Genomic DNA, 21,942 nt, shown 5'->3' with positions numbered 1-21,942 from the left:
GCCTTCTCATTCCGGACGCCGCGGCTTTACCTTTCTCACCAAGCAACACACCGGAAAACCTCGAATTGCTGACGTCCTCCTCTTGGCTAACCTAGCTCACGGAGACCGACCCCCAGAGGCTTTCGCAGCCTGCGCATGCGGCCTCGGCTGCCTCCCTCCGGAGGGCCACGGCAGTTTGGAACTCCTTGACAGCTCCGCGACAGGCGGACGCAGTCTAGTCTTGTGCTTCCACGTTAGCCTATCAGAGACGGGGCGGGGCGATGGCCTCCGCAGCCTATCCGCGCAAACCACGACCCCGGCGAGTCCAGTAGAAGAGTGGCTAGGAAGAAGGCGATTGGACGGCTGCTGCGCTTGGGGCGTATCGTCGCTCGGGCCCCGCCCACCGCTGCCATCCTCCGGTGGGTGCCAGCTGCTGCTTAGGCCTGAGCGCGTTGCGACGGCGGGCGGGTGCAGCTGCAACCTGAGCGGCGGCGGGGTTGGTGGGCCCCGCACTCTAGTTTCTTCTCACCAGCGCGCCCTCGGCATGGTGGCCCCCGGTTCTGTGACCAGCCGATTGGGCTCGGTGTTCCCCTTCCTGCTTGTCCTAGTGGACCTGCAGTATGAAGGTAAGTTTTGCCCTGCCCTGGCGAGAGGAGCGGGCTCTGGGGTCAGGTCCCCCGGCACTTCCTCGCCAGCTCCTGTGCTGGAGTTTCGGGGCGGCCGGGACGGTGGGCGAGACCGGGACTCCGCGGCTCGGCCTGGGCCCAGGCCCCGGCCCGGACCCGCCCCTGGGTTGGGGCTGGCGCCCGGTTCCGGGTTTGTCTGGGAAGAAGTGCTGGGACCAGCGGGCACGGGGCTGGAACGGGGCATTTGGAGTGTGAAGCCGGGCCGAACGGGTCCGGGGAGAGCGGGGCACCGGGCAGCGACGTCGCGAACGTCCCGGGACGCGGAGACTTGAGCAGCCCTCGGGTCCGTCCTCGCTTGGGACCCTCTTTGGCGACTGGGGACACTTGGTCAGTGGTGCTGGCACGAGGCGGCGAAGGTAGCCAGAGGGGTGGTTCCTTTCGCTTTGGAGTTCCGGGGGTGGCGGGAGGAAGCGTCCCACTGAGGGAAGTGAAGGGGACAGTGTTGACTGTGAAAAGTGTGTAACCATCGCTTTATGGTACCCTGTCTTGTATAGAAGTTGTTAGGTTGGTGCGTTCAAAGGAGCTGGTGTTGGAATTCAAGCTCCCGGAGGGCAAGGCTTGTGGTTTTACAAGTAGCACAGTGCCATTCAAATTAGGACCGGCTCTCCTTTTCCTAGTTTTCTAGGGGGAAAAAAGTCCCCTTAAAAAGGTATGAATGATTCAGTTTCACTTAAAAGCTCTACAGATTGGATTGTTGGCTCCTCTTAACTGAATAGCAAATACCGAGGGCTGTCCCATCTTGAGGGATCAGCGGGAGGAGTAAGAGTTTAAAGCTGAAAGTGCCAGTTGAACTAATGCTCCTAGCTTGGTTACTGTGCGAAATAGTTGAGTATAACATCATATCAAATGCCCTGATCTGTTTTCATCCCCATGAAAAGGGTTAGTAAAGAGAAAAAACATAACATTTTAATATGAGATTTAATATTAGACAGAAGGAGTGAGGAGCTGAAGCTGGTAAAGTCCCCTTAAAAGTCTAAATTTAAAAGACAAGTAATCCTTTCCAGTTTTTAGGTCTAATGTGTGGCAAGTGGTTGGTTTTTTGTTATTGCTATTTTGGTTTCCCTAGTGTGTGTGTGTGTGTGTGTGTGTGTGTCTCTCTCTTTCTCTCTCTCTCTCTCTCTCTCTCTCTCTCTATATATATATATATATATATATATATATATATATATATATATATTTGAACCAAAAATCAGGACATGTATCAGGACAACATTGGGACAGAGAATTTGACAGTGAGGCTGCCCCAGAAAATCTAGGGAATTTGAATTGTAATGCCTGAACCACATTTATATGGGTCATATATTCCAGTTCTCTTGAATTTTCTAATGCTAACCCTCTCCTCTCCAAATGTAGCATTTACATCCAGTTGCCATTAATGATTTGCTTTGGCTACTTAAGAGAAACTTGTTTATTTTATGTTTAATGCCAATCATTTTAAGGTGCAAAGGTGCACACTTTTGTATGATTTGCTTTTCCCACTAGCTTTTGGTTTACCCTTTTAGAATTGCTGTTCTGTATAGGATTCTGTAGGACTCTAAACACTTCATTTCCATCTGCGATATTTTCCTTAAGAAAAAAACCTTATTGGAGAGCTTTACTATATAGGAGGCATTAGTGGCATTTCTCAAAAGTTATTGCCAGAGTGCTATCTTGTTTAGGAGCATTGCCTGTAGAAAGTAGCGGGGACTTGGTACAAATAGTAGGATAGAAAGGAAAAAGACTTAAATTTATTGAAGGTCTGCTGTGTGCACAGCACCTTTGTGTAGAGAGCTCTTATTCACGGAAGTGTGTGATATTTAAATTTTTCCTACTTTACAGATTAGGGAATTGAGGCTCCGAGTTAAATTAACACATATAAGGTCACATACCTACCTGGTAACTCTATGATCCTTAAGTTGAACTCGTTATTTGACTAAATTTTATCTGGGTACAGGCTGGAGAGAAAAGTGATTAATAGCATCATGTGGACCCCAATTTTCTGTAAGTGATGGCAGCTGAGAACAATCAGAATATTTTGCCTGTTTGCTACCAGCAGTAATGAACAGGAAGGTGATTTCCTAGCGTGTTTAGTAGAATACCTGAGTGTGCACCCAGGAAGGCGTTTTAAAACAAGAGTTCATACCTGATCAGGTGGTGGTGCAGTGGTTAGAGCACTGACCTCAGATGCTGGGGACCCAGGTTTGAATCCCTGAGGTCGCAGGCTTGAGTGCAACTATGAGTTGATGCTTCTCATCTCTATCCCTTCCTCTTTCTCTCTTAAGAAAAAAAAAAAAACAATTAAAAACAAAACAGAGTTTAGGTTCCCACTCCCAGGGTTTCTGGAATTTAGGAGGACTGGGTGGTAACTGAAATTTTGCATTTCTAAAAAGAAATCCCTGATGAAAATTACTGGTGTAATAAGTTATATCGAGGAGTTTAATTAGGTGTCTGCTAAGTGCTATAGTACTATGCACTGAGTTTGGTGGTGGCACTCTAAAGATAAGAATCTCTGATTTGGATTAGCAAACTGTTAGCTCCTATTTTCCCAAATAAATTTTGTGTCTGAGTTCAGTAACCTCAAAGTCCTCCTGGAGAAATTCAGGTCTGCATGATTCCACTAGTAGGCCTGCGGCTTGGAGAAAGAAGAAATAAAGTAGAATGAGTTTGGGGAGAGGGAATGTGAAACAAAGAGTTGCACAGTAATCACCAGTAATTAGCTTAGTTGGCTTTGTTTTTTACTCATTTAAAAATATCTTTTTTTCTAGGCTTTTCTGTTAATTGTAACCCAGAAAAAGAAATATGTAATAGGTTTATGAATTGAAAGTTTTAATACTCCCTTCTAAAAGAACTTCGAAAAAGGGAAAAGTCCAAAGCACTACACAAGGAATAGAATTTTTGGAGCAGAAAGAAAACTTTAATAGATTACTTTAGTATTCTCATGTTGCAGATAAGGAAGTGAGTTTAATTCTTTGCTAATGGTTTGTTCAATTTGATGCCTTGAGTAGGAACACAGCCTGGGAACCAGGCCTTTTATTTCTTTCTTTATCTTTTAAAGAGCTGGGGAGGACAGGTAGGGACGGACAGACAGACAAGAAGGGAGAGAGATGAGCATTAATTCTTCCTTGTGGCACCTCAGTTCATGGATTGCTTTCTCATTTGTGCCTTGCCTGGGGGCCGGGGGAGGCTCCAGCTGAGCCAGTGACCCCTTGCTCAAGCCAGTGACTTTTGGGCTTCAAGCCAGTGGCCCTGTGCTCAAACTGGTGAGCCCACACTTGAGTCAGCGACCTCGGGGTTTTGAACCTGAGTCCTCAGCATCCCAGACTGTTGCTCTATCTACTGTGCCACCACCTGGTCAGGCATCTTTTTCTTTCTTAACATATTACTTGGACTCAGTTTTTCTTTATTTCACTGAACTCACTAATTCATGTATTTGGCCATAAGGAAAATAATAGTTTAAAATATATAACTATGAAAGATGATAGTGATTTTTATATGAATATTACTGCCGCAAACCAGCACGGCTACTAATTCCAGGTCCTGAGTGGGAACTGTGCAGAATTAAGAAAATAGGCTTAAAGTAAAAGGAAGGGCTCGGGAGGGCTTTGCAATTGCTGTTGGCAAGAACAGAGCTTGCTCCATGACCACTTCTTGCTTTATTTATAGGGCAAAGTGGGCCATTAGCAAATCAGTGAGATCTCTGATCGTATTTCCAAGGCAACACAAGAATTTTACCATGTGCAGAAAACCCCCACAATACATAACATCTTAACTTTACACAAAACAAAGGATAGAAGAAACTTGCCTCCAGTCTTCCGGGGACCATGGGGGGTAGGATGAGTATAAACAATCTAGCACCACAGCTTAACAGCCTTAGCAACTTCACAGAACAAGTGAGGTGGGGGGTTGGGCAGACTCTCTGCTTACTGCCAGTTCCCCACACCTCTGTCCCCCAAAAATCTAAACTGCATAAACCTTGTTGGCTTTTCGGTCCCCAACAACTTACTAAAAGTATGTTTTGTCTGTTCTAGCATTTTCTTGACATTATTTAAATACAGAAAGAATAAGTATAATAGTGAATGACTTTTGGTAATTTATAAACTAAGTATTCTAGTAGAGGGTCAGATAACTTCTAGAATTGTTTTAAATTATTTTAATAATATATGCAGTAGTTAGAAGTAGTGTCAAAGTTCCCATTCACTTGACTAGTTAGCCTGGATGAGCCAGTGCCTGGAAATGCAGTAGTTTTAATTCTGTGGGTCAGGAAGAGTTGTTCTAATAGAGAATGCCCCTTAGTGATTAGGCTTTATTTTCCCATATGGGTGAATTAATTGTGGTTAAGGTAACTTTCTATTGCCATGCTTTTCCTTTGATTAATTCTAGCAATTAATCTTTGTTTATGTGGAAATATGGGAACCCAGTTAGCTGCTCTTTAGAAAGAAAACATTTCAACTGTAGATTTATTTTTATCTTATTATTTTTTTAAATTGATTCTACTAATTTATGCAATTATTGTTTGATTCTTGTATGTCCACTCTGACCAGGGATCGAACCTGCAACCTTGGCTTATAGTGGCGGTGCTCTAACCAACCAACTGAACTACCTGGCCAGAGCTCTTTGGAAATATTTAGAAAGCTATTTTTTTAAATGTTTTTCTTTTTTTATTTTTTTTTATTTTTCTGAAGTTGGAAACGGGGAGGCAGCCAGACAGACTCCAGCATGCGCCCAACCTGGATCCACCTGGCATGCCCACCGGGGGCGATGCTCTGCCCATCTGGGACTCCGCTCTGTTGCAACCAGAGCCATTCTAGCGCCTGAGGCAGAGGCCATAGAGCCATTCTCAGCGCCCGGGCCAACTTTGCTCCAGTGGAGCCTTCCTGCGGGAGAGGAAGAGCGAGACAGAGAGGAAGGAGAGGGGGAGGGGTGGAGAGAGAGGAAGGGAGAAGAGAGTGAGAGAAAGAGACAGGAACATCAAACTGGCAACCTCTGTACACTAGGGACAATGGTCTAATCAATTGTGTCTCCAGCCAGGACTGCCCCCCCCCTTTTTAAAAATCTGATGAGTTTATATCATTTGGAGTTCTGAAATATGAGGAATACTCATTTAATCAGACAGCAGAGGCTGTAGTACACTTTGGTGAGGTATACATAGTATTGAATTCATGTTTTTGTTGTTGAGTTAATAGGTCACTTGGGGATATAAGACATACTTTGTGAAGTATCCGTGTCCTTTTGTCCTTTCTCAGTTTAGATTTAGTGGTTCATCTTGTAGTTCATACATTGCAAACACCCTTTAATTTCCTGCCTCTGTATGCATTTTGTTTTACTCACTTGGCAAAATTTAATACCGACTAAATCCAGCTTGGCCACCAACTGGTTTGTTGTACCTCAAAGGTGAACTTGGGTGGAGAAAAATGGACATAACCTTGCCAAATGTTCTCATTACACTCAATACTGCCAACATTCCTACATTTCCCTAGTATGTCTGTCTTGAATACCAGTATTTTAAACCTTTTGTCTTTTCTTAAATCTCCAACTTACTACCCTTGTCCTTTCTTTCTTTACCTCATTCTTTAGACTGTCTTTATTGAGAAAATGAAAGATATCATAGAGCAGTTTGCTGTCACTAAATTCACTAGCCTACCTGTATCTGTACGTACTCTGCTACTTTTCTTGTATTAAAATGAAAAACCATCTCTATTCCTGGCAATTTTTTTCTTTCTTTTTTTTTTTTTTTACAGAGAGAGGGATAGACAGGAATGGAGAGAGATGAGATGCATCAATCATTAGTTTTTCGTTGAGACACCTTAGTTGTTCATTGATTGCTTTCTCATGTGTGCCTTGACCACGAGGCTTCAGCAGACTGAGTGACCCCTTGCTCAAGCCAGTGACCTTGAGTCCAAGCTGGTGAGCTTTGCTCAAACCAGATGAGCCCACGCTCAAGCTGGTGACCTTGGGGTCTCGAACCCGGGTCCTCCACATCCCAGTCCGACTCTCTATCCACTGCACTACCGCCTGGTCAGGCTGTTCCTGGCAAAATTTAATTTCTGTGCTTTGGATTTTATTTCCTCTCATCTTTTGTAATTTTGCTCCTACAATGATGTTTCTCTATGTCATCACTTTCTCCCTCTGTTGGATCATTGACATCAGCACTCCAACGTGCTGTGCTGTGTCCATCGTAAACTGTTCTTTGATGTCATGTGCCCCTTCCACTGCTGAACTGTATCTTTGCTTCTCTGAACAGCAGAAATTTAAAGGCTTGTTGGCAGTCTCTATCTCTGTTTCTTCATCTTTTGTTCTTGCTTTCATGTCTCCATCCAACATGGCAGTCTTACATATCTGAGTCCTGTTTACTTATGTCTCTTGTCATCTTAATCTTCCCCTTCATCACCAGGCTCCTACCATATCAATTTCTTTTACTTTCAAATGTCAAGCTCATTTCTGATTGAGGGTCTTTATTCTTGTTATTCCCACAGCCTGGAAAGTTCTCTGAGAGCTTCAAATGAGCATTTATGTTTCAAAAAAGCCTGCCTTGAACTATTTAAAAAAATACCCCCAAAAACCACTCCTTCAGTTAATACTTTCCCTTTACCTTTTTGTATTTTCTTCATAAAACTTAAACAGTGTCTGAATTATCTCACTTGTTTTTTCTTGTCTGTCCCCTCTAGAATGTGAACTTTATGGAAGGACCTCTTGTGTCTGTACCTGACATTTGTTGACATGTAGTACCTGGGCAATAAATGATTTTTAAATGGATGAGTAAAGTTGACTATTTGAGCTGTTTTTGTGATGGACTCTTCTGAACTTATTTTCCAAGTTGAAATTCCTTGGAGAAGGAATCCTATTACAGCTAGAGCTCAACTTACGACCATGACTGGTTCTGACAGACCGGTCATAACATGATTTGGCCGTAACACGATTTGGTCGTAAGTTGAGTAGGCTATAGGTACAGTACTGTGAAATGATGTTATAAAAATCTTTAAGTCATATTTTATCATAATTTTCTTTCATTATTGTTATATATCATAATTTCCTTCGTTCATTTTATGCTATTTGTATCATCTCTATACCATTTTGTTTCTTATTTTTACATTCATCAGGTTTAAGTAAAACACTGCATTACCAGTACAACTGGTTTAATATTTGCAAAGACAATTTCCTCTTGGTAGACATCTTGGGAGGGGTTTGATGAAAAATATCTAAGACAGAAAACACAAATTGCTGTACCGAGCAACTCAAGCTCTGGTCACTGGCTGGTTAGGTAGAGTGGGAGTGTCTGGGACGTCTCCACGGGCACACACGCACTCAGATCGGATACGAGGTCCCTGACGCAGCTGCAATTACGGACAGGGAGTCTTGGCAGAAAGAACTGAGGGGAGGCTGGATGCAGGGGACTTAATGCACCACGTGCCGAAGTGGGTGGGAGGTCAGAGGTCCTGGTTCTTCCTCGGAAGGGAAGGGAGAGGAGCGGTCTCTTGCAGACTTCAAACTCCTCCCAGGTTTCGGCACCAAATGTAAGGAATGCCCCCCCCCCCCCAAGAAAGAAGGGTGTATTTACCAAGTGTGGAATAACAAAAACTTGATTCAGAGTGCATCTCGGGCAAAGTTCTCTGGTCTGTGAAATGGGCCAGAGAAGTCGTGCCGCCTCCCCTGTTTGGGGTAATTTATACCATTGGGAGGGTGGTTGGGTTGATATGATGTGGTGAAATTTCATTGGCTGGCTGACAGTCATTCTTTTTCAGAGGGCTCCTGGGAAGTTTCTTTTGGCGTGCATGGGTGTGGGAGGTTCCAGCCAAAGTTCCCGGGCCTGGTTCCACATGTGACCTTTCCCCATTGCCAACCGACCTCACAGTTACATTCATTCATTAAATATTGAGTGCACTTTGTTCAAGATACTGAACTGGGTGATTGATGTAAAGAAGAAAGACTAGATTCTCAGACTTGCTTTGGTCTGAGGGTTGAGGGGTTGGGCCATTGTAAGTGACAGACAGACTGAAGGTCAATGTATTGAAACAATAGAATTACAAAGTGAAGTCAATTACTTATGATTGCGAGGATACAATGTATAGTAGGAATATAGAATGGTCTTTTCCCCACCACCTCACTAAAGTGGTTTGGGAAGGTTTCATAAAGGAGTCAGCATTTGAGGGCAGAATCCTTGTGGAGAGGTAGAAATTTTCCAGGTGGGTAAGTGGGGAAGGTCTTCTCATGAAGCAGCAAGTGCTAAGGTCTGTGGCGTGAGCACGTAGTATGTTCAGGGCAGTCTATCCAGTTCATTATGCTGTAGGAGTATGAAGTAAGAGGTGGGGAATGAGGGATGGTAAGGCTGGACCTACATCCTGGATCTGATCATGAAGGGTCTTGTTTGCCTTTAGATCTGAAGGGTTTAGTTTGAATCTAGCCAGTGATGTGAAGATACCGAAGAATTTTTATTAGGAGTGTATTTTGAAAGGACTGCTTTGTAAGCAATGTGGGGGCTGGATTCAGAGGAAGAAAGTGAGGGAGCATCCCAATTAGGCACAGGGGTCTACACAATCAACCTTTACACTGTGACAGGTTCTTTTATGGTAAGGTGACCAAGGTATACAAAAGGGATAATAATTAATTCTGTCCAATGATTAGGGTGAGCCATATAAATTTTTCATAGAGGAGGTGGTATTTACTTATCACTTTATGTATGTATGTATGTATTTAGTATTTTTCTGAAGTGAGAAGTGGGTGGCAGCAGATAGAATCCCTCATGCGCTGACCAGGATCCACCTGGCATGCCCATCAGGGAGCGATGCTCGGCCCATCTGGGGTGCTGCTCTACTGAAACTGGAACCATTTTAGTCCCTGAGGCAGAGGCCATGGAGCCATCCTCAGAGCCCAGGCCAACTTTGCTCCCATGGAGTCTTGGCTGCAGGAGGGGAAGAGAGAGATAGAGAGGAAGGGGAGGGGGAAAGGTGGAGAAGCAGATGGGTGCCTCTCCTGTGTGCCCTGGCCGGAAATCGAACCCGGGATTTCCACACACTGGGCCAACACTCTACTGCTGAGCCAACTGGCCAGGGCCCTTATCATTTTATTAAATGGAAATTATATTGGATAAAATTGTAATGCAATAAAGATCTGAGTTTTATTCAAAAGGGGCAGAGAAATGCTGGATAACTTTTAATCCTAGAAGGCAAGAAAAGTTTAGTTTGAAGAGTAACTTAATCTTGGGGGTGACAGTATGACATAGCTTTTTTTTTTTTTTTTTGACATGTTACCAAATTACTTATTTGAAGACATGGTACAAATGAAAGAACTTAAGTGGATGTTTTGGTACAACTTACAGAAAAGATAAAAGTCACCCCAACATGGATCCTCTACCTTGGTGACTAGGCAAGTCTATTCCATGGCTGCAGGAAGCCAGCCTAAGGCTTAGCTTGTCACTGTCTCCCAGACTACTTGTTAGATAGTCTGCCATGTCAGATTCTGGGCTTCCCAGACACATGAGTTGGTTGTGTGGTTACCTGATTCTTTGATAGATTATACCTGCTCATTTAGGTAGGTAATGAATTTTTGTCAGTGGCCAGTTTGTATAGTTCCAGTGGTGACTGAATTATACTTTTTTCCAAGTGTAACACACACTTTATTGCATTTAGCCAGCCCTCCCTGTCATCATGGGTTGGTTTCTTAATATCCTGAAGAAGTTAGGATTTGGCCTCCTCACTGATTCTGCAGATTCATTAATTTCTCAGCATATTGCCTTTTCTCAGGAGATTGGTGAATAAAATATATTATTTGACAAAATTCTTCAAAGCCACATCATCAGGATCAAAGTAGTAAGACATGGGCAGGTAGCTGTAAAGAGGCAAAGAGCTCCAGGTTGAGCCAGGGCTTGATCTCCAAGTCCTCGTGGTAGTTCTGGCACATCTGCAAGGGTGATCTCATCTGAGGGCACTGTAAGGAGGTGGCTGACAGCCTGCTGGGTGCTGTTTATATTTATTTACTTATTTTTTAATGAATGGTGCATCCTTTTGAATCTGTAAAAATGTCAATTTTATTCATTTTAAATTTTTTAAATATTTGCACTACTATTTTACTCTTAATTTTCTTATTTGGTGTTAGGTTTTAAAGATTGATTTCATTATCATCTTTGTATTTCAGAATTGCTCAATGCCAGTCTATTTGGATTGTGGGAGAAGGCTGATGGCCAAGCTGGGAGCTGGGACTTTCCCTGAGTCCCTTCCTTTTCCTTTATCAAAGTTGGAGTAATTAAAGAATTGTAACCACCTCCACAGGCTGCTTTCCCTGGGAGGGTGCTTGGCTGTGATTTTGTCCACTAATTCAATCCTGTCCTTTTTATGTTTTGAGAGTTTTTAGTTTTTATAACATTTGTTTTTCTGATGGCCCTGTTCTTCTTTTTAAAATTATGTGGGAGGTAGGGAGGCAGAGAGACAGCCTCCTGCTAGTTAGTGTCTTGACCGGGATACACTTGGCAAGCCCTCTGTGGGATGATGCTCTGCCCATCTGGGACTCACTCTGTTGCCCAGCAACTAAGCTATTTTAGTGCCTGAGGAGAGGCCATGGAGCCATCCATCCTCAGTGCCCAGGGCCAACTTGCTTGAGCCATTCAAGCCATGGCTGTGGGAGGGGAAGAGAGAGAGAAATAGGAGGGGGAGGGGTGGAGGCACTGATGGTTGCTTCTCCTTTGTCTCCTGAGAATCGAAGCCAGGACTTCCACATGCTGGGCTGACGCTCTACTGCTGAGCCAACTGGTCAGGGCCTGAGGACTCTCTTGTAAAAAAAAATTTTTTTTCTGGCAAAGTTAAGCATTTATCTCTTTAAATAATTTGTCATTTCTAGAATTTGAGCATGTTGAAGGGTAGGCTCATGTACTCAGTTGGCTGTTCTGAACTATAGTCCCTGTAGTGTCCATTTTCTTCAAAACATTTTTTTATTAAAAGAGAGGCAATTTTTATCAGCCAGTTTTCTCTTCATGGAAGATATTTTTTAAAAAAGTACCTTGGCCTGACCTGTGGTGGCGCAGTGGATAAAGCATCGACCTGGAAATGCTGAGGTCGCTGGTTCGAAACCCTGGGCTTGCCTGGTCAAGGCACATATGGGAGTTGATGCTTCCAGCTCCTCCCCCCTCTCTCTCTCCTTTCTCTCTCTCTCTCTCTCCTCTCTAAAAAAAAAATGAATAAATTAAAAAAATAAAATAAAATAAAATAAAAAAAAAAACACACACACACACACACACAAAAAAAAATAAAAAAGTACCTTGATTTTGGAAACTCTTACAAATGTGCCAAAGTGGAAAGAATAGTATAATATACCACTGTGACATGCATACTGTCACCCAGCTTCAAAAATTATCAATACAGGACCAATCTGGTTTCACTTATACTTTCATCCTCCCCGCCAAGGATTATTTTGCAGTCAGTCCTGTTCTTCACATTATATATTCTGTAAATATTTCTGTATATAGCAAAGACTCCAGTGTAATTCTAGAAAGCAGCCTGTCTCTCTCTAGAAAATAATGAGAACGCTGCAGGGTAGGGAGTTCGTGGCTAAAGCCTATGGGGTTTCTCTTCATTGCCTCTTTGGAAGAGACTAGTCTATCTATGTTATGGCCCCATTTTTACATATAGTATATATTCAGTAACATTTGTTGAATTAAAACATTAGTTTCCATAATCTCCATTGTGCAAATCAAGGTATAGTTCTAGCTATAGAATGGAGTTGGATGCTATATGAATCTAATAATTTTCTAAATCAATATTGCATAGTGAATTTTCACAGAGTAGGATCCTATATCCTTATTTTAAATGAGAAAAATAATACTTTTCCAGATCACTGAAAACCCACAACTAATTTCTCTGTGTGACTCATATACTCTTAAATACCCTATCTGTCTCTACATTGTTGCCCAAAACAAATAGGGCTGTGTAGGACCCTAAGTTTTTGAGGCCATTGAGTTAAGGTTACTTCCCTCCCCCTTTTTCTCTTCTTTTCTTGAATGGAGGGGGTCCAAAAGGCAGCCAAGGTAATGAAATACTGTACTGAAACTGCAGACTAGAAATACTAAAAGCTAAAAAAAGCTACTTTGTTTAGTAGGGCACAAGCAAAGTAAAGTGAAATGGAATAAGAATTCAAATAGTTGCCCTGAGTATCCTCCTGGACTCATTCCTCACTTGGCTTCCATATCCAGACAGTCAGTACAAGTCATGCTTAGTCTTCTTTGTCTCTTATATTTCTTTAAGCATTTTTCTCTGTTTCCACCGCTGCTACTCCAGGGTCAAGTCACCATAATATCATTTGGGTTATTGGAACAGAGATGCCTTATTGGTTTCCCACTTTCCTACTGGCTGTTTACTGTAATCACCTAGCACTAAAGTTACCCACTCCAGTTTTAAATCATGGAGGGATGAGCTAACTGAAATACTTGACTTGAATTTCTATGAAAACCTCATTAATTTTTTGACCACTGGGCATTTAGATAGGATGTTCTTTGTGTTTGGAATGTTGTTTTCCCTCTCCTGCCTTTTCACATAGGAATATTCTTTCTATTTTTCTTTTAGGTTTTAGGTGAGACCTCAAGGAAACTCCTGTCACCCCCAAAGCACTGTTCATTAGAAGTTTCTGTGATTATGGAAAATGTTCTGTGTCATCTGCACTGTCCCATATACTACCAACTAGCTCTCTAGTACTATACTGTGCCTGATGTGACAGAAAAGGAATTTCAGATTTTATTTCATTTTAACTGTAGGTGTTAGACACCTTAACTTGTGTCCTCACAACATCCTTTGTGTATTTTCCCTGCCATAACACTTATTTTATTGTATATTTTACCAGCACTATTAAACATTTTACAAAATTGAAAGAATTTTACAGTGTTCACTCCTAGATCTACCATTAATATCATTACTATACCTGGCTTTAACATATATCCATGTGGGTATTTCTTTACCTATCCATTATTCTTTTAAGAAAATACATTTAAAAATAACATCAGTACACATGCCCCTAAATACTTTCACATGCATATTATAAACAGCTGTTTTGAGTATAAACTTTATATATAATAAAATGTCCATATTTTAATTATGTATTTGCTGAGTTTTGATAACTGCATAACCCAGTGTAACCCATATCTCTGTGAAGATTAGAACATTATCAACACCCTCAGAAAGTTCTCCCCTGCCCTTTCCAAGTCTGTCCTTTCTCCCACTTTCCCAAGTGACTGCAATATTCTGATTTTTTCCCCTACAATGTCCTCTTTGCAACCTGAATAGCTTAACATTATGTTCACTGTAAAAGAGAAATGCTTTGACTACTGAGTTTCCATATGCACCCTTCTACACCCATTTGAACTCCAGTACAACAAAATGACTCTAGTTTCTACCTAGCAAGATACAGCTATTCTTCTTACAAGTGAAGAAGCTCCCACCTTTACTCCATTTGAGAAGACACAGTTCTAGGAGTCACTGTGGCCATTACTCGCTATATTAATTGCTACTCTTATTGCATCATTATCCCACTCAGTATTTGGTTATATAAAGACAGAATCACCACATTAATTTCAACAATTGTATATAAAATAACACAAAAGAAAGAAATATGGTCAAGACAGTTGATTCTCTACAGTTATTTGTGGTTGTTATGGTCCATAAAGTCATTGCTACACTGGATTAGCAAATACTGAACCACAGCTTCTAGCAGGAAGCACAGGATTAGGTTCCTGCAAGCCTCAGGTCACTACATTTTTGTCAACAGATCAAACATTACCCTGTTTTATGTGTATTTCTGTTTAAAAATATCTTATTCAATATATATTGTTGTTAACACTGAACTCATTCATGGGCAACAGCATTGTCATTCATGTCTGAATGAAGATTTTCTAACATTTTCTGTGAAAGTGTACACAACAGCCTTTTTCACGTAGGAACATTAGACAGCACTATACGTGGAGGCCATTATAAACATTGTAATCACCAACAAAAACACAAAAATGTGAAAAACATGACCCTACACATACCGTGAAAAGGACACTTGTTTACAATATGAGAGCTGAAAGAAGGTGGCAAAGTATTGCCTTGCATGACTTCATCTGGGAATTTGTACTTCGAGTGACTCAAGTTTTTCATCATTCTGCACATGCACATGTCTGCGAATGACTACCAGGGTGTCCTACATTCTAATTTTGGGGTTATAAATGAGTTTTAGGGGATGACAAATGAATTTTATTGTTGGGAAAATTCACAAATACAGAATCTTTGAATTGTGAAGATTGTCTGTATTTACCAATAAACGTGTATAACAAGCAAAGAGAAAATCTGCCTAGCTACTGAAGTTTTTATGTCTGGTAATGAGATCGTAGTTGACATAAATGGCCTCCTTCATCAGCTACCTTTTGCATACTTCTATCGTCAGATACTTTGGCTTTTTTTTTTTTTTTTTGACAGAGACAGAAAGAGAGAGGGATAGATAGGGACAAACAGGAAGGGAGAGAGATGAGAAATACCAATTCTTCATTGTGGTACTTTCATTGTTCATTGATTGCTTTCTCATATGTACCTTGACTGTGGGGCTACAGCAGACCGAGCAACCCCTTGCTCAAGCTGGCGACCTTGAGCTGAAGCTGGTGAGCCTTGCTCAAACCAGATGAGCCCATGCTCAAGGTGGCATCCTAGTTTGATGCTCTATCCACTGCACCACTGCCTGGTCAGGCACCCTGGCTTCTTTACTTGGTGCTTTTACCCAAACCTTTATTCCTGAAGGGTCTGAATGTTTAAGTGTACCTTTTGTTTTGGTTGCTATAGTTTTTTTTAACCTTTGGTGCTGGAAGTATTAGGTTCACCAAGAGAAATTACATGAGGCTTAGGGAGGTAAAACAATGGACTTTATAAGAGCATCTGGGTGCAGATGGGCTGAGGCCAAAAAAGGCGTCAGCCTGGATCAAAGAGAGTCTGGGGGTTTAGAGGGTTTGAAAGTTCCTGCTGACATGTGTTGTTAGAGAACTGGTGAAGCTTCTTCTGCTTCTTGGAATTTAGAAGGGTCAGCCTGTGATCAGTTGGTACCGGGAACACCAGAAAGGTGTTGATAGCTTTTGGGTCTCTCAAGCACATCCGTTCCTCTTGGATTAGACCAGCGGTTCTCAACCTGTGGGTTGCTGGATTAGACTGTGGTCATTGTGACCTGCAAAGTCCTGATAAAAATGAGAGTTAGGAGGGGAAAAATGGAGCTGTCTTTGATCTACCTAACAGGAAATACTTACGAATGTAGAAAATCCCCTGGCTTTCAGGTGTAGCCACCACTGTGTAGCAACAAAAAAGCTCCTTGATAATTGAATATTTATCTATTTGTTTATTTTCCCGTTCATTTTAGTGCCATAATGAGAACAAAATGGTGAGATGGCATTCTCATCTTCCAATTCATTGGAACCATTGTGTATCTCCTTGTGGAATCATTTTTACCCTTTGGGGAATAAGAACTCCAAAGCATCAGAGCTTAAGCTGCCAGGTCTGGAAGCAAACATTTTGTAAGTGGATTATTAAGAGAGAGGTGATGAGAGGCACCAGTCCTTCTACTTCTTGATTCCTGGACCCGTGTATTCTGGCTGTAGGGGAGATGGCACCACCTAATGGCCTGTCACTGAAAGCATAACCTGTAGCCTGCAAAGTAGTTTCTTAGGTTTTTGTCTCCCACTTGGTGCTGCCATTCCAGTTTTCTAATGAACATGCTGCTTCTGGGTGAAGGAGTATGTTCTAAGACCAGTTAATTCTATGGGCACGAGCAAATTGCTGCACCTTCTTTGCTGTGAAGTGAGTAAACGTGTTTCCTGATTAAATACAAAGCTGTGTGGAATGCCAAGATGATGGACAATGCATTAGTGAGTCTATCAATGGTGGTGCTGGCAGAAGCATTACAGGCAAATCTATATGCTGAATATATGAAGATGATCCATTGTGGAAGAGAACCAGTGTAATCAATCTGCTACCAGGTGACTGGCTTGTCTCCCTACCTTCACCCCTTATGGTGCTGTATTGGGAACTCAGGTTTGTTCTCTAGGGTTGTCAGATTAGGTCTCTGGCAGATTAGCTTTGGTAAACAGTAGTCTGTTTTTGATTTGAGCCCATTCATATCCTCTTCTCTGCCATCATGGCCACTTTGTTTATGGGTCCATTGCACAGGCACTGGTGTCGAGGAAAGGAAGTTGACTGATAATCATGAAGAATGTCATTCTGTATCTGATTATTAAGCTTCTCCTTTGTAGTCGACGCCGTTTATAGTTGATATGCTCACCTAGTCTGGCTGTGGTGGTGAAGTGCTGCTACTTAAGCTTCAGCTACTGGAGATCCTGTCATCCCCACAAATCAGAAAGCCCAGCTCCTTTATCTGTCCTACGAGGGAAGTGACCATAGAGCTTTGAAAAGATTCCAGGTGATCCACTAATATATTTCTCAATGCTTTAGTAAATGGAGTATCTGCTAAGCCTTCTCATGGAGCATAGGTAGGAGGTTCGTGTGTAATGGTGTCCTTGGTCTCACCTTCAGAATCCATTTCCACACATGTCCCATGGGTTTCTGTTAGTTTATCGTCCAAGTCTTGGAGGTCTTTTGGTGTATAATTTATTTTCTTTGGTCATAGTGTATACCTATCTAGTGACACCAGGAATGGTTAGGGTTGGCTTTAATGGAAATGAGTATCCACTTTCATGGTATTTGCCCTACATGATATTATCCTAGGAAGTTTAAACAGTGGAAGACTAGTCTCCTCTGGGGTAGAGGGCAAGCTACTTCTTTTGGTAAAAGAGGCTCTCCAGAGGGACTTGGGGGTTTAAGTTGATTAGTTTCATCTAAGTCTAATTAAATGTCTTCATTCTAAGTTTAGGGTCACATTCTTTACTAATACATGCTCTAAATTTCAGAGGAGAAACTTGGTGACACTGTGAATTCAACTAGTATTCTTTTAATTTAACAACACTCAAAAGTGGACTTTATGTTTTATTTTCAGCTAAATTAGCTCTGTGGGTACAAAAAAATAAGAGGTTGTTTTAGAGCTGCCATGGAAGCTGCTTGTTGTTTTTATTTTTATTTTTATTTTTCTGTGTAAGTGAAGACCCATCAGGGTGGTTAATTCTTTTGTGAACTGGTACAGCATTTCTGGTGGACCGGCAGTGGTCTGTAGTCCGGCAGCTGAAAACCACTGCAGTGTACTCAGAAGAATCTGCCCCACATCTCAGTTCTCTATGGTCTCGAGCGACAACCCCTGGGTTTCCAAGGCGTGCTCCTTGGAAGCAAGTTAACACTTGCTTACTGCAAACCACAAGTGATATGTTGATTAATTTTGATTCTAATACCTGCCATGGATTACTAGTATCTTGTTTTTTGTCAGGAAGTTCAGCACTGCACTCAAGCTCGAGGGCATGACCAATCCAATTTTCCACTCCCATCTTTGTGGGTCTGTCTCCTGGGATCACTCCCAATACCAGCTGTGTATAAGTATGGGTCTTCTCAGGCAACAGAAACCACATAATAATTTTAAGAGGGAAGTTTAACATGAAGAATTGTTAAGTTGTGATAGGCGTGTAATTATAAAGATGTAAAGGGAACTTTAAAGGATATTCTAAGGCTTAAAGACAGTCCCTAAGGAAGGGTCAACTTAGAGTGGGGACTCCCTACACTTGGTTGGGGTCCAGACATCATTGGAGAAGGGATAGCTGTAGCTTAAGTTTCTCGCAGAAAAGGTTGCTGAGTTGCTGGGTCAAGAGCTGGTCTGCAGTAGCTGGGCAAGCAGGAAACAACCCTCTCAGGTATAGTTAGGCCCAACCTGGTTAGCCTTAGGCAAGGGGAAGTTGGGGTGCTGTTGTAGGTATGAAGCCTGGAGTGCATGGTGTCCTTGCTGGGAGGTGGTGCCTGGCCACGGCTGCCAGGTTGCTGAGGGACTGGGCCCCTGGGCAGATGGCTAGGGCAGTGTACCACTGGATGTCCTCCCCATGAGGGACTGGGCCCCTGGGCAGATGGCTAGGGCAGTGTGCCACTGAATGTCCTCCCCATGAGGGACTGGGCCCCTGGGCAGATGGCTAGGGCAGTGTGCCACTGGATGTCCTCCCCATGAGGGACTGGGCCCCTGGGCAGATGGCTAGGGCAGTGTGCCACTGGATGTCCTCCCCATGAGGGACTGGGCCCCTGGGCAGATGGCTAGGGCAGTGTACCACTGGATGTCCTCCCCATGAGGGACTGGGCCCCTGGGCAGATGGCTAGGGCAGTGTACCACTGGATGTCCTCCCCATGAGGGACTGGGCCCCTGGGCAGATGGCTAGGGCAGTGTACCACTGGATGTCCTCCTCCCCATGAGGGACTGGGCCCCTGGGCAGATGGCTAGGGCAGTGTGCCACTGGATGTCCTCCTCCCCATGAGGGACTGGGCCCCTGGGCAGATGGCTAGGGCAGTGTACCACTGGATGTCCTCCCCATGAGGGACTGGGCCCCTGGGCAGATGGCTAGGGCAGTGTGCCACTGGATGTCCTCCCCATGAGGGACTGGGCCCCTGGGCAGATGGCTAGGGCAGTGTACCACTGGATGTCCTCCCCATGAGGGACTGGGCCCCTGGGCAGATGGCTAGGGCAGTGTGCCACTGGATGTCCTCCCCATGAGGGACTGGGCCCCTGGGCAGATGGCTAGGGCAGTGTGCCACTGGATGTCCTCTCCATGAGGGACTGGGCCCCTGGGCAGATGGCTAGGGCAGTGTGCCACTGGATGTCCTCCCCATGAGGGACTGGGCCCCTGGGCAGATGGCTAGGGCAGTGTACCACTGGATGTCCTCCCCATGAGGGACTGGGCCCCTGGGCAGATGGCTAGGGCAGTGTACCACTGGATGTCCTCCTCCCCATGAGGGACTGGGCCCCTGGGCAGATGGCTAGGGCAGTGTACCACTGGATGTCCTCCCCATGAGGGACTGGGCCCCTGGGCAGATGGCTAGGGCAGTGTGCCACTGGATGTCCTCCTCCCCATGAGGGACTGGGCCCCTGGGTAGATGGCTAGGGCAGTGTACCACTGGATGTCCTCTCCATGAGGGACTGGGCCCCTGGGCAGATGGCTAGGGCAGTGTGCCACTGGATGTCCTCTCCATGAGGGACTGGGCCCCTGGGCAGATGGCTAGGGCAGTGTACCACTGGATGTCCTCCTCCCCATGAGGGACTGGGCCCCTGGGCAGATGGCTAGGGCAGTGTACCACTGGATGTCCTCCTCCCCATGAGGGACTGGGCCCCTGGGCAGATGGCTAGGGCAGTGTACCACTGGATGTCCTCCCCATGAGGGACTGGGCCCCTGGGCAGATGGCTAGGGCAGTGTGCCACTGGATGTCCTCCCCATGAGGGACTGGGCCCCTGGGCAGATGGCTAGGGCAGTGTACCACTGGATGTCCTCTCCATGAGGGACTGGGCCCCTGGGCAGATGGCTAGGGCAGTGTGCCACTGGATGTCCTCTCCATGAGGGACTGGGCCCCTGGGCAGATGGCTAGGGCAGTGTACCACTGGATGTCCTCCTCCCCATGAGGGACTGGGCCCCTGGGCAGATGGCTAGGGCAGTGTACCACTGGATGTCCTCCTCCCCATGAGGGACTGGGCCCCTGGGCAGATGGCTAGGGCAGTGTACCACTGGATGTCCTCCCCATGAGGGACTGGGCCCCTGGGCAGATGGCTAGGGCAGTGTGCCACTGGATGTCCTCTCCATGAGGGAGTGGGCCCCTGGGCAGATGGCTAGGGCAGTGTACCACTGGATGTCCTCCCCATGAGGGACTGGGCCCCTGGGCAGATGGCTAGGGCAGTGTGCCACTGGATGTCCTCCCCATGAGGGACTGGGCCCCTGGGCAGATGGCTAGGGCAGTGTACCACTGGATGTCTTCCCCATGAGGGACTGGGCCCCTGGGCAGATGGCTAGGGCAGTGTACCACTGGATGTCCTCCTCCCCATGAGGGACTGGGCCCCTGGGCAGATGGCTAGGGCAGTGTACCACTGGATGTCCTCCCCATGAGGGACTGGGCCCCTGGGCAGATGGCTAGGGCAGTGTGCCACTGGATGTCCTCTCCATGAGGGACTGGGCCCCTGAGCAGATGGCTAGGGCAGTGTACCACTGGATGTCCTCCCCATGAGGGACTGGGCCCCTGGGCAGATGGCTAGGGCAGTGTACCACTGGATGTCCTCCCCATGAGGGACTGGGCCCCTGGGCAGATGGCTAGGGCAGTGTGCCACTGGATGTCCTCCCCATGAGGGACTGGGCCCCTGGGCAGATGGCTAGGGCAGTGTACCACTGGATGTCCTCCCCATGAGGGACTGGGCCCCTGGGCAGATGGCTAGGGCAGTGTACCACTGGATGTCCTCCCCATGAGGGACTGGGCCCCTGGGCAGATGGCTAGGGCAGTGTACCACTGGATGTCCTCCCCATGAGGGACTGGGACCCTGGGCAGATGGCTAGGGCAGTGTACCACTGGATGTCCTCCCCATGTTCACCATAAAGCAGGAGCCAGAAAAAAGGAAAGGCAGCAACTGGAACCAGAAGGTGTCCTTGCAATTCCCCTTCAGAGCCCTTTTCCGACAGTGTAACATTGTGCTGTGTAAAGAAATGCTTAGAACTCCAGCCCATTTCTTTACAGCCAAGCACTGAAGAATGAACTCAAAGCTGAGAGGCAGCACATTGATAATTGTAAGGTTACCGACTTTTTTACAATGAAAAGGAGGACAAAAATAAATAGAAGAAAACAATATCGTAAATAAAAGAAACATTTTATTCATTCTAACAATAATACACTGTAATAAGATAAATGCATAATAAAAACATTTGTAATATTTTATATTGTAATTATGCTTACATGCCTATTAATTTTTAATAATAATTGTAAAGAAAAAAGTACTCATTTAGATACAAATACGTCACATCACATACAATGGATCGACTTTGCATCGATCGAATATGGACATTTACAGCTTAGTCTTCCAATATCAAAAAGGAGGACTACATGTAGGAGGACACTTTTCGGGGGAGGACGGAACTTACAAAAGAAAGGCTGTCCTCCCTAAAGGAGGACGATTGGTCACCTTAATAATTGGCTTTGTCAGTCAGATAGTGGTGTTCTACTCACAGTTCCTCAGTAGCTCCCCATTTGAACCAGTGAAGCTGGAGCCATACATAGGCCTCCTACGTTGACTTCATGTACTGCTGTCTCCCTGTTGGCTCTGTGGTAGCTGTTCCGGCCTCCCTGCCGTTTCTGGAACATAACCTGGCACGTGGCTGTTTTAGGGCCCTCACACTAGCTGGTTTTTCTTGGAAAGCTCT

At 44.7% G+C, this 21,942-nt stretch overlaps 1 protein-coding gene across 1 annotated transcript in view; it reads left to right on the top strand.

The window, feature by feature from the left end:
• The first annotated feature begins 376 nt into the window (after positions 1-376).
• Positions 377-21,942, top strand: part of DNAJC3 (DnaJ heat shock protein family (Hsp40) member C3) — an 84,455-nt gene continuing 62,889 nt past the window's right edge. The window contains exon 1 of the mRNA XM_066234168.1: positions 377-605. Coding sequence (XP_066090265.1) covers positions 524-605 — 82 coding nt within the window. The 5' untranslated portion in view covers positions 377-523. The remainder of the gene's footprint in view (positions 606-21,942) is intronic.

The sequence above is a fragment of the Saccopteryx bilineata genome, chromosome 6 (genome assembly GCF_036850765.1).
Source record: "Saccopteryx bilineata isolate mSacBil1 chromosome 6, mSacBil1_pri_phased_curated, whole genome shotgun sequence".
NCBI classification, from domain to species: Eukaryota; Metazoa; Chordata; class Mammalia; order Chiroptera; family Emballonuridae; genus Saccopteryx; species Saccopteryx bilineata.
Note: the sequence above shows the minus strand (reverse complement) of the source record. Positions and strands in the feature narration are given on the sequence as shown.